Here is a 13,630-nt window from a genome sequence, read left to right as displayed (position 1 = left end):
GAATTCAACATAAGATGATATTACATAATAGGATTTGAATTTTTTCAATGTCCTGGGGACCTTGGCAATCAAGCTTCATTTAAGAGATAAACATTCCAGGATTTAGTAACATTCCTCTTATTGAATAAGTCAGTTACTTTTTGATGATCTTCTTGTGTGTAATTACCTTTTTTTTGTTATATCATTACAATAGAAGTTTTGTAAGTGTTGTGTAATGATATTCTTTTTAACTGAGTGGGAGATTCCACTAGAAGAGCAACTGATCCAAATCAGTTCAACTGGACACACATTTAACTGGGAGACGGTACAAGTAAGATTCAAGGCTAATACTAAAAGTGCCAGAGAGCTGGCTGTATTGTGGTTACCAAATGAAAATGCCATTAACAAACACTTGGACATGAACTCCGCATATGCAGGCTTCAAAGGAAGAACATCCTCCATCCAACAACCCCCCTCCAAACCATATGCCATATATTGTGTTTGCTTTCCGAATGTCTAATCATTTTTCCTCTGATGATGATGGCAGGTTGGGCGGGGGGATAATTTTAAGATATGTGACTTATTTTCTCCATTTGTGGGGAAAAAAAAATACGTGTCTATGTGTATATTTATATATATATGTGTATATATGTGTGTATGAACATACATATACATACACACATATATAAGTGCTAAAGCTAGCAACATCAGTGATTTCATAAGTTTCAAAGGCTTTTATTGGCAAATACATCAACTTTATGAAGAGAGTCAATATTTACAGTGTTGACCCTTCTTCATAACTTCTACAATTCGCTCTGACATGCTGATTGTCAGTTTCTGGGCCAAATCCTTGCTGATGGTGGTCCATTCTTGCCTTTTTAGTGCTTGGAGATGATCACAATTTTTGGGCTTCTGCTTGTCCGCCCACTTTTTGTAAATTGATTACAGGTTTTGGGATTAGGATCTGGGGAGTTTACTGGCCAAGGGTGCAGACTTTCAATGTTATGATCTCTGATCCACTTCGTTATCACTTTTGCTTTTGAAACGACAAACACACACACTAAGGGTCAGTTTAAATGTTTTCATAATATTGGGAGAAGTTGCTCTTGGAGGACTTTTGATGTCATTCTTTATTTATGGTGGTGTTCGTGGACAGAATTGTGAGTGGGCCCCACTCCCTTGGATGAAAAGCAATCCCACACATGGATTGTCTCACGATACTTCACTGTTGGCATGACACAGGACTCTCTCTGGAGGATCAATTTTCTAGTTATCCCAAACAGCCAGAAAGAGGTTTCATTTGAAAAAATAACTTTGCACCAGTCTTCTGCTGTCCAATCCTTGTAGTTCCTGCAGAATTTCAGTCTGTCCTTGATGTTTTTCTTGGAAAGAAGCGACTTCTTTGCTGCCCTTATTGACACAAGGCTGTTGTCCAAAAACCTTTGCCTTACTGTACGTGCAGATGCACTTGCACCCACCTGCTTTCAGTTCTGAGCAAGCTCTTCCCTGGTGGCAACATGATTCTGTAGCTGACCCCTTGGGTGAAGATGGTCCTGGCACTTGCTGGACAATCTCAGCTGATCATTTTGTGCCATTGCCAAAATAAGTGAAAATGGGTTTTATGCCAATAAAGCTCTTTGCATTGAATTAATATGCATCTGATCACTCTGCACAATAATATAAAAACAATATGAATTGCCTGCACAAAAACTGAAGCCATAAATTTTGCAAAACACATTTGTGTCACTGCCAAACCTTTTGGCCACTACTGTAGAGCTGAATGTTAATTTACTGTATGTGATGCTGCTAGTCATTTCATTTCATATAGCATAATGCCTGTTTAAAGTGTTACAGTTTCATACCATAACTATCCATCCATCCATTATCCAACCCGCTACATCCTAACTACAGGGTCACGGGGTCATACCATAACTATTAGCCAGTATTTCGGTGTGTTAGTAAATTATACTGAACTACTACCAATTTTGCATTATTCCTCTACTCAATGTGCTTTAAAGCACTAATAATTACATCCCAGTTTAAAAAGTACACATACAGTGATTATGTCAGAATGTCCTACAAGGTAATTGACAGAAATTATGAAAATATTTAAACTGGTCCTTAGTATGTGTGCTTGTCATTTCAAAGGCAAAAGGGAATTTGCTTGTGTTGTATAAAGTATACGAACCTGTGCACATTGATCATTTTGTGCACTGTGGAGGTAAGAGTGGAATTATTTCAAAAATGGACCGGGAAATGAAAAATTGTTGTAGGAATACACAAAGAATGGTTAGTTAATATGCAGACTTAATCACTTGAATGTATAGTCCTACAGAAACATCAGAAATATTTTCTTTTAGTTCATGGCTGTCAAGTCTGCATCAATGCCTTACTCTATGGTAGTCACCCGAGAGCAGGAATTAGAAACATTACATGAAGGAAAACTACTAAAGAAAATGATTTTTTCATTGCACATAATTGACCAAGGGAGCAAAACAAATTAAAAATGTTCCAGAGTTAAATTGCTATTTTGAAAACACTTTAACCATTTAATGTTTTTTTGTTCCCATTAGTTTTCATGAAAATAATCTATGCAATCAAAAAATGGACCTTGTAGACCTGGATATTTCTCAAGAATTGAGTCACTGTATGTAGCCTGTGCTCAGCAAAAGTGGGATAACAGGAACATCTGTACAAAATTTCTTTAGCTATGACTGAACTGTACAAGCAACAAGTCCTGTTGTAAGGTGGAGGGATGCACTGATATAATAGATGGGAATCATGATAATAATCTACAACACCATTTTTAGAGAAAGCTGTCTTCACTGTTTGAGGAACGTTGTTAAAGTGAGCTGTTAGCCAGCTGCGCTAGCCAGCTGTGACAATGTGGCTGCTCACATCCCTGAATCTACACATGATTCAGACAAAATGGAACAATATCGGCAGTCTTCTTGATCCTTTGAAATGTGCTAAAGTTACAACAAAACATCTCCTATCTGATCAGTTTACTCCAGGAGATTTCTTTAGAGTTTGGCTTGAAACCAAGAAGGTGGGTAGTGTCTTTGTCAAACAGTTGGTAATCTGCCTTAAAATTTGTCAAAACATGTTGTTTGACAAAATTGATTTCTTCTCTGCTATATTCCTTAACTTCCATTACAAGGTTATCTTGAGAGAGACTTAAGCCAGCATTGTCTAATTTGTTGATGGTGTATTCTACGGAAGGACGACTTAAAACAAGAAAAAATATGTAGCTAGTTACAATTACTTTTAGTTGTGCTAAAATGTGTAGGCTTCTGTATCCTTCTACAGGCTGTTTTGCCTTTTCTAATAATTTATTTTTGTTTGATGATACAGATACTCTAGCCAGTTAGTTATAGCTTCAAAATCCTTTTGTTTAAGCACCTTTGATTTATTTTTATTCATACATATTATAACAATAATTTTCATTTACAATGGTACAGACTATTGTAACTAAAACTGCTTAATAAATAAACATGTTTCTAATTTAAGACAGCAAGTCTTTGATTTAATACTATGGGTATTTCCATTAAGCAATTTAGCTTATCATATGCAAAGAACGTCATTAACCATTCTTTTATTTCATTTCAAAACGATTACAAAACTAGAGAAAGAGGGGTGGAATACTGGGGTAGGAATGTAAAAATACTGTTTCTGGTTAGAAACAACCAAAATGAAAATAAAATAAAATCATATCTAATCCCTTGACTATATTTCTTTGGTATTGGCAAGTATTTTATTGATGCGTTTCCATCTTCTACCTTGCACTGTTTTCTCCTGGAAATGTAAGTATTTTGCTTAGGCTATGTCTCTCTTTTGCACTGATTTTGTTGTTCAGCATTTGAGACTTGTAATACAAATTTCTGCAATTTAAGAGTAACACTTTTGGAAAAAAGCTTTTCACATTTGGATTTGTATTTTGGCTCGAGTAATAACTGCCTTTTTATTGATTTATTTATTTAGTTATTGTTGTTTTTTTCTCACATTGTTTCCCTTGCTAATTTATTATTGCTTTTTTAGACATTTTTCTATAGTTTATTCCTACATGGTACAGTATATTCAGAAAGATATCAGTTATTTTTGGTTTACTTTTTTAAAGACTCCTTAAAAGTTCCTTTATTTAATTGGTTCTTTGATAAATTAAATTCATATTCTGATTTTAGACAGCACGTTCTTAACCATGAAGAACTGGACATTGGCGATTTATGGGTACAGAATTTCAGAAATGTATTGTAGTTGGGTTGTCTGTACTCATCTGTGAGGGTGACTTGTACAGGGAAATTTTTAATTGTACTTTGTTGTCTTCCTTAGGTCAGTGGAACTGTAATAGCAAATTGCAAGAGCAGTAAAGTATATCATTACTTTCAAAGTGGAAAATTAGATTGAGTCCTTCACCACAAACCGGCTGGAATGAATTTTAGGTTTCTGATTCAAATAAGTGTCACAACCACAGGCTTGGTTCTCAGTCAGTTAGGTGTTGTAGAAATGGTAGACCGTTCCTGTATTGCTAGCAAATGAAATTTATGTAACCACACAATTTAAATTTTATAAATGAAATGGCTATTTATTTCTAATCAGGCTTTCAAAATGCTTATACTGCAGAGTAAATTTACTTTTGTGAGTTTTTTTCATATTGCTGCATTACTGAAAAGAAAGCATTACTACTGGAAACACAAAAAAATAAAATAATCATAATATATACAGTGTTTCAACGGTAAAATGAAGCACTGTCTCAAGAAGCCTACAATACTTGTCTTGACCAGTTATTAATTAGATAGATAGATAGATAGATAGATAGATAGATAGATAGATAGATAGATAGATAGATAGATAGATAGATAGATAGATACGAAAGGCACTATATAATAGATAGATAGATAGATAGATAGATAGATAGATAGATAGATAGATAGATAGATAGATAGATAGATAGATAGATAGATAGATAGATAGATACTTTATTAATCCCAAGGGGAAGTTATAAATATATTAATATATTATATTTAATTATATTCTTTAATATACTAATATATAATTACATATAAATCGGTTTAAAAAATAAATAGTGGATGTCTAGCTAACGCTGTGTTTTCTAAGTTTCTGTGTAGTCCATGTTTTGCTAAATACCATGGGGCCTGGGCATTCTAGACCACGTTTATCTATATACCTTTTATTTGACACACTAGAACCCGATTTCTTTACAATAGGCACATTTTAAACAAATAGGCACATTGTAGACAATCTACAGGACTGTCATTTTACCACTAGTTTGAAGGATAACATGTCTGCTTTGGCAAGTTGTTTAATTGTATCGAATTTGGTAAGAAAAATACTGCAAATGAATAGGTCCTTGATAATCATACTTGAAAAGCTGTAAAGTCTTGAAGTTAGAGTATGCCTGGCAGAAGATCAGCTTTTGTTTTTTTTCCCACTTTCCTAAATATGACAAATAATAGCCGAGTTTTGTTAGTTCATCACTCCTTTCAACAGTCTAACCTTGCTTAGCAACGCTCATGTTTAAAACAAAGGGTACAAAAGCAATATTTGGGTAAAAAAACAATGACCATCTTTTTGCTGCTTATAATAAAGTGATTAGGTTTGAATTATGCATCTGGTGGTTGTCTATGTGAGGTCTGCATGGTCTTCTTCTGCCTACATTAGTTTCCTTTATGTATTTTAGTTTTCCTCCAACTAAACATGTTCATGTTAGACTTGAGTGATGGATTATTTGGAAAATTGTTTTGCAATAAAATGATGCTCCATTCATAGTTAAATCCTGCCTTGTGCCCAGTGCCCTTGGGATAATTTATAGTCTCCTGTGACCATGAATTGGATGTTATGCTGTAATAAAAATTTTGTTTACAGTACCCATAATTCAAAAAATAACATTGGTAACTAACAAAGGCTATTGATTTTTTTAGATTTTGAAAAATGTGTTGCTTGTCTTATTTTAGGAGGCATCTCTCAACTGAATAGGCATTTTTAACAAATTACCAAAGTAAGATAAAAGTGGTGGCATTCCAGATTTTCATGAACAAGATGGAATATGTTTGGAACATCCATTGAGAACAAGCAGATAACACCATTTAAAAACTGCATTGTTTGAAGTGATTCTTAGTGGTGCGTTCAAATTGGACTGATTAAATGTTCACACAAAATAGTGATGCAAATGAAAAAACATAGTAAATAGTTACTTGAAAATGTTATTACAATAGCAATAAAATACATACAAAAATAACAATTCATGATGTTCAAGATCTTAATTTAAACTAACAAAAATGGCCCTAATGAATTCCCAAATATTGAGATTACTAAGCCCCAAATTATTCATCAGTCAGTTGCAGTCTTAATGATTCTAAGCAATCTCAAGTCAAAATAGGACCTCCAAGTAATAGGTTCACATCCTTCTAAATGTGAATTAGCAGTATTTTTAACTCAATAAAAACCCTTACTATAACCCACCCACTTAGTAGTTTCTGAAACACTCTAATTTCCTTTTAAACACAGAGATCATACTTTCCCTAAAGAAAATGTGTGCACACACACACACACTATGTATAAAATTATTAGAACACCCCCACTTCTCCAGTTCTTACTGAAATCTAAGCAGTTCAAGGTCACTGAATAACCTGAAATTGGAAACTGCCAGAAGTTTAAAAGACCAATAAAATTTACTAAAATTCTTCATCATAACATTTGTGCATTTTCTCATTTTATTATGGTAGTTGTCCTTTATTAATCTCGTTGTTTTTGTTTATTTGAAATGAATGATAGTTTATGGCATAAATATGTGATGTAACTATTTTTTCTTCTATCGCAGTGAGAAATATTCTTAAATAATTTCAATAAAAACATAAGTTAAACAATATCTTAACATAAATTCAATAACTAGTTGCTCTTGACTTGCTTGACATGACCGAGAATGAGTGTGTGCCAGTGGCACAGTGACATACCATCTAAGGTTGGTTCTTATTATGTGCCAGACACTGCTGTTTAAAAAAAAAAAAAATGACCAAAGTAAGTTCAGAAAATGAGTGAACAGATACATGATCTAATGCAGCTCAGCACTGGTTGGTGTTGCTTGCATAATCATAAGGTGTTGTGATTGACTCTACTAGAATTATTGATGAAGTATATGTGAAATTCTAAAACTGCAGCTTTATTAAGAAATACTAACAAAGTGTATAAGTGTATTTTGCTGACTTTATGTAAAAGAAAAAAAATCAAAATCCCTTTTTGTTGTGAAATTCATGAGGCTGGGATCCTGTACATCTTGCAAAAATGTAGTTTTCTAGCATACAATTTCTGTCGTAAACACTTCTAAATATTGTACAAAGAGGGTCTAAAGTCAAATGTAATCTGGAACGGTCTTGAGAAAATTCTAAGTTTGACCCTCTTTAATATTTAACGAGCATCAATCTTGATTTAAAAAAATGAGAGAGAATAAAACTTATTTAGCCTAAGATTTGTTATAGAGGTCCCTGTAATAAATTCAAATTATTAATAATTTATGTAATATGTATGAACAATATCCATAATGTACAGTAGGTTAGTAATGGTGTTTTCATTGTTTAGCTCCAAAGATTATTTTATCTCAACATCTGACCTTCACAATTAATATGATTGTCTGGCAACATCCAGGGTAACCATATTCTTTGTTTCCTTCTAGGCTCTAACTACTCAAACCCATGTGTGGCTCCACCTGGCCTGAATGCCCATGCAGGGGTGGGCTTGGCACCGGAGCACATCCCTACAGCAGGGGCAGCACTGAGCTGGCAGGCTGCTATTGATGCAGCACGGCAGGCCAAGCTGATGGGCACAAGCGCACCAATCTCCACTACCAGCTCCACACAGCGGAAACGTCAGAACTACAGCAAACAGAAGAAACAGAGCAACATGGCTACAACACGGCCACCCCGTGCCCTGCTTTGTCTCACCCTCAAAAATCCAATCCGGAGAGCCTGCATCAACATTGTGGAGTGGAAATATCCTTTTGGGAAGTTAAGACATCAAAAAGGCTAACAACTGCTATATTAGCTCATATGATACAAAGTATATTTTGGATGCTTATTTTTTTAATGGTGTTCTTGCCTTGGTGCCATTATAAAAAAGGAGATAAATCATATTATTTTTCTTATATTCAAAGCTCATGAAGTATTATTTTAAAAACATTTTAAGTTAATATTCGATGATGTAATTTAGTAGGCCTACACAATGATCTTTTTTTATCTGATCACCTAGCTTCAGCAGATATCCTTCACCAATACATTGATTTGAGTAACCAAAGTAGGATAAAGATTTGAATGGAGTGACTGTGAAAATTAAAAACAAACGGCCTTTAAAGTGTGTGTGTGTGTGTGTGTGTGTGTGTATGTATATACAGTTATTATATAATATTTAAGAGACTATTTCAAATGTCTTCTATGAGCATGCCTTCCTTTGTGAACTCTAAACGTTTGTCTTTAATACCAAAGTCAGAATTGTAATTAAACTGAAAGAGTTTTAACCTTGAGAATGAGTTGAAGGATGTGTGTGCCTTTTACATTACTCTTCTTGGTACACTAACTAGAACAGCAGGCACCAAGATGGCACAATAAAGAAAAGAAAATAATTCATATGTGTAATACGACATTCTTCTGAAATCCGGAATATTGGGTATTAGGAGTACATTTTATGAGTAGCATCCATGTATTTAAATGAATAAATAATTAGGTAATAAACTTCCCATACTATATAATGATAGGTATGATAAAGCCCAAGTAAATCCTCAACATCATCAGAGTGTAAGAAATCAACACCATTGTAGCAGTAAAGGGACTCCTGTCAGCAGCCATTACATTCTTCAAGAAGCGACTTCATACTGTGTGTGTGTATGTGTATATATATATATATATATATATATATATATATATATATATATATATATATATATATATATATATATATATATATATATATGCAGTATATAAATGTGTGTATATATATATATATATATATATGTATATGTATACAGGTATATGTTGTCACAAACTCGAGACAGAGTCATATAAAGGTTTGGGGCAGCCACCCGTATAATTTGGTTTCCTGGCTGCAAAGTTGCTTTTCAAAATAATACAGCACTGATGTACACAAAACCGAGTCCAAACAGAACTGAGGGAATAGGGAAAAGGTGGAGGCTTTTAAAGGGGGAGACAGGAAGTGAAGTCAAAGGGGTCGGGCTCAAGTAGGTCTTCTGCCATTGGTGCAAGCCTGGACGTGACATCACAGGGGCCAGAGCCGGCAAGGTCTCCTTCCATTGGCTCGGTCCCGGAAGTGACGTCAAGATGACCAGGTGGAATCTCCTGTGAATGGTCTGCAGGCAAGGGAGAAAAAGAGTCAGTGCACTCTGCTACATCCCGGTATGACTCGGAACTGTCCCTACTCAAGCCCTTTAGCTGCCTCCCATGCGCATGTGTGTGACAAAGTGTATGTATGTGTTTCAATTAAAAGTCAGATGTTTCAGATTTTTTCAGAGCAAGATGACAGTTCTTCAGCAAACAGTGATTTTTTTCTAACCCTTCTTACTAATTTTTATATATGTGTGTGTGTGTGTAAAAGTATGTGTTTCAAAAAAAAAATCCCCTGTGGACCAATAAAGTTGCATCCATCCTTCCATTCTGTATGCCATTGACATATACGAGGAAAAATGTATTTAGATAGATAGATAGATAGATAGATAGATAGATAGATAGATAGATAGATAGATAGATAGATAGATAGATAGATAGATAGATAGATAGATAGATAGATACTTTATTAATCCCAATGGGAAATTCACATTCTCCAGCAGCAGCATACTGATACAATAAATAATATTAAATTAAAGAATGATAATAATGCAGGTGAAAAACAGACAATAACTTTGTATAATGTTAAATATTAACGTTTACCCCCCCGGGCGGAATTGAAGAGTCGCATAGTTTGGGGGAGGAAATTGATAGGGGGTGGTGATTTTTACACTGCCTTCTCGAGCTATGATATGTACCACTTAAATTTTCCCTTTGCTCCCCGATTAATAAGCATACTGCCAACTAGCAGCATGCTTTCAGTCAAGTTTCATTGTCTTTAAAATCTAAAGTTTGTTTGCAGCTACTGCCGACTAGCAGGGAGGGAATCCGGCATCAAGATTTTAGAAATAATTTTGTATTCTGGACCTTTTTGGGTCTGTTTGCATACAATGCAAAAAGCTCAAATTGTCATCTGCCTGCATGAAACAACTTGGCTAGTAGTGGACTGATTTCATTGAAATTTAGTACACTTATTTTTCAAAGAAATTTGTCAGGAAAGTTTTTGGTGAGATATCCTAAATAGAATGCACTAAACAATATTTTGTAATTTCAAAGACTCCTATTATAAGCATTGGCAATTGTTTTAAGACATTTTTTCTTAAAACAGAGAAACATTTTGAAAGACATGTGAATGACGTAAAATCATGCTGCAAATCAAGTGACGTCAGAAGTTTGAAAATAAACTGACCAGGGACAACTGTTTCCTGAGCAACTTAATAAAAAGAGTTTTCCATGTAATGCTGACAAGCATCTGTTAAGTGACTCCAACTTTTTGTTTCCTGATCTGTAACTTACTGTTTTGACCCTAGCCAGTGTGACTGTTCTTTGGAATTGCCCTAAAGCACTCGGTGACACTGTGCTACGCGCCTTTCTATCACCCTTAACATTTTTAGTGTTTGAGGTTAGTAAATGTACTAATCAGTGTGTGTGTTTTTTTTTTTAATATAAATCAGATTTTACTTATACAGTTTAAATACAACACTTGAAGTATCCATAGTAATTAAGTATGCTTTCAATGAAGCAGCATGCTTTTCACATGAAGCAGCTATACAGTTGTTGGTACAATAACACAGCAACAGTGCTAAAATAAAAAGTTAAAGACAACAGATTTAAATGTGCAACATGTATCAAAGCAAGCAACACAGAATGAGCAAATATCTTGAAGCACGTCATTATCCGCTGCTAAACCTGTCATATGTTGTGTGTTCAAAAGCAACTACAAGTATGAGAAGATCAAGTTAGTGATTTATGTATACTTTATAAACCAAATACTGTAACTGTCATATTAGTTGATACTCATTAATACATCTGGATTGGCCACTTAAATTATTTTTCAACATTGTTGAGGTTCAAACATTATTTTCTGCTTATTAAATTACAAGATTTTAAATATTTATGAGCTTATTATTTAGGTTTCATTTTCAAATACATTTACTACTTAGCCCTTTGCATCGGAAACATGCTATAATGTAGTCTTCATAATCCTTTATGGTCACTAGGATATTCAATGTTTACCTTTTTGAATACACTAATTTTCATTTCTATATATGAAAGTATAGTAGCTGGCATAACGGCTGGTGAAGGATGATTAAATTAAAGTAATAGTCTACCAATTCATCTGCCTTTCACTATTTGCTTTCTCCTAGTCACGACTGCAGAGAGCTATTTCTTCCATTTATAAAATAATTCAGATCTTGCTCTTGTCTTCCTGTCCATTTGCCCATTCATCACTGTTTTTAAACATTATCTCACTTTGTGTCAAATTAGTCTTTTTTTTTTGGCAGGGAGTACCTTGCGGTTTTTAGTAGTCCACTCATCCATCCTTTTTCTGACCAACTCATCCAGTTCATTCTCTTATGGGCTGCTGAATCTTCTGGCAGCAGTGTGCTGAAGCTCTGGATGGGTTGCTAGTCTATTATAGAGCACACCTATACATAAACCCGCACTAATTCAGAGAAGACTCATTTAGAGCCACCAGTTAATCTTGCTTTCGGGTCTTTAAAATGTTTGAGGAAAATCAAAGTTCCCGGGGGAAAAACACTCGGAATGGAGGAAATACATACTTCACACACTTCACAGATTAGGATTGGATCTCAAAATCATCAGTTATATTAATATTTACTAAACATATCTACTGTACAGGAGTGTGTGCCTCTCTTTATTTTCCACCAGTATATAGTACAAGGAAAGCCTGGTTACCTACAGAGAAAAGAAAAGACAAGAGTACATTAGCAAAATTCTCAAAGGACCAACTGTGTGGCTAAACTGAATATACATTCATCCCTGCCAGTTTTTGGTATTAAAGTAAATTGGTAGTTCACAAGTTCAGTTATGGGAGACCACCATGGCTACAGATTTTTTTTCAGCTAATTTCAAAATCCATCCATTATCCAGCCTGCTGAATCTGAACACAGGGTCACGGGGGTCTGCTGGAACCATCCCAGGGCAGGGTGCCAACCCACCGCAGGGCACACACAAACACACCCACACACCAAGCATACACTAGGGCCAATTTAGAGTCGCCAATCCACCTAACCTGCATGTCTTTGGACTGTGGGAGGAAACCGGAGCGCCCGGAGGAAACCCACGCAGACACGGGGAGAACATGCAAACTCCACGCAGGGAGGACCCCAGGTCTCCCAACTGTGAGGCAGCAGCGCTACCCACTGCGCCACTGTGCTACCCTAATTTCAAAATCAGTGCATCAATTTTAATTTTAATGGATCACATTGTTTTGAGCTGCCTTTTTATTATCTTATTCTGAGAAATTCTGAAATGTTTGCATGTTTACGAGAAGTTTAAATGTTTATCTTTCTTTTGCCATTAAGTTTTTAATTCACCATTTTCTGTAGAGTTTCCTCCCCTAATTGTATCCAAATGATAGCATTGAGTGATAAAGGGGAACAATCGCTTTAATGCCACATTCTGTTCATTTCTACAATTCATTTCTTAATTAGGAAAGAAGTGAAAATACCAGTGAAACCATTGCAACCCTTCCGCATTCAATGTGGTTTGTGTCCATGTCTGTACTGCTCATTGCTAATCATTAGCATTTAGATACAATTCAGGAAGAAAACTCTACAGAAAAGAGTAAATTTTAAAGCAAACAGAAAAAACATTGTAGTGTGGAATACAAATGTTTATGTATTTCTTACAAATTGTATGTCAGATGGCTAAATAATGATCATTTAGAGAAATAATGATGCACTGATTTTTTAAAATTGGTTGGGATAAAATAGTGTAACAACGGGGCTTACTTGAAAACCACTCATATAAATGATTGAATGTCATGTCAGGTGTTGGCAATTTCTTTACATGACACAAGCTGGTAAGTGGTACTACAAGTCAAATAAATATTTCCTACCTTTTGCAAATCCTGTGACTGCCTCTGGATATTCTCTCAGCAGGCCATGTTTAATACATTACAGTGACAGGTAGCCTGGAGGCATTTAAATTGCATGTGCAGACCACCTAAGCTGCTACCTCTTATTTCAGAGAACCAGCAGTTCAACACAATGAGGTACCTTTTTAACCTTAAAATTTCAGTCTTTCCTTTGTATGTGTGTGTTTTGAGTTTTATTTTACATTCTAGTGCAAATCAGGTGGAAGCTGAAAGTAAAAATAATGGAACATCCACACATCATTCATCAGAACAACCAATTGTGGTGAACCATCCTCACATAAAATGGTCATAAAAAGTTTATTTAACTTGTAACAGAATATGGCAACAAAAGGGGCAGAAAAAACAAAATCTCAGAAAAAGGCTAAAGGGAACCATAATAACAAAAACAGGGTTCTTATATAGT

The 13,630-nt window shown here is 35.0% G+C and overlaps 1 protein-coding gene across 1 annotated transcript in view; it reads left to right on the top strand.

Annotated features, from left to right (window-relative positions):
* The window catches only part of cacna1c (calcium channel, voltage-dependent, L type, alpha 1C subunit), a 1,063,887-nt gene that overhangs the window by 313,525 nt on the left and 736,732 nt on the right, over positions 1 to 13,630 (top strand). Inside the window, exon 2 of the mRNA XM_051921415.1 lies at positions 7,667 to 7,997. Coding sequence (XP_051777375.1) covers positions 7,667 to 7,997 — 331 coding nt within the window. The remainder of the gene's footprint in view (positions 1 to 7,666; positions 7,998 to 13,630) is intronic.

The sequence above is a fragment of the Erpetoichthys calabaricus genome, chromosome 18 (assembly GCF_900747795.2).
Source record: "Erpetoichthys calabaricus chromosome 18, fErpCal1.3, whole genome shotgun sequence".
NCBI classification, from domain to species: domain Eukaryota; kingdom Metazoa; phylum Chordata; class Cladistia; order Polypteriformes; family Polypteridae; genus Erpetoichthys; species Erpetoichthys calabaricus.
Note: the sequence above shows the minus strand (reverse complement) of the source record. Positions and strands in the feature narration are given on the sequence as shown.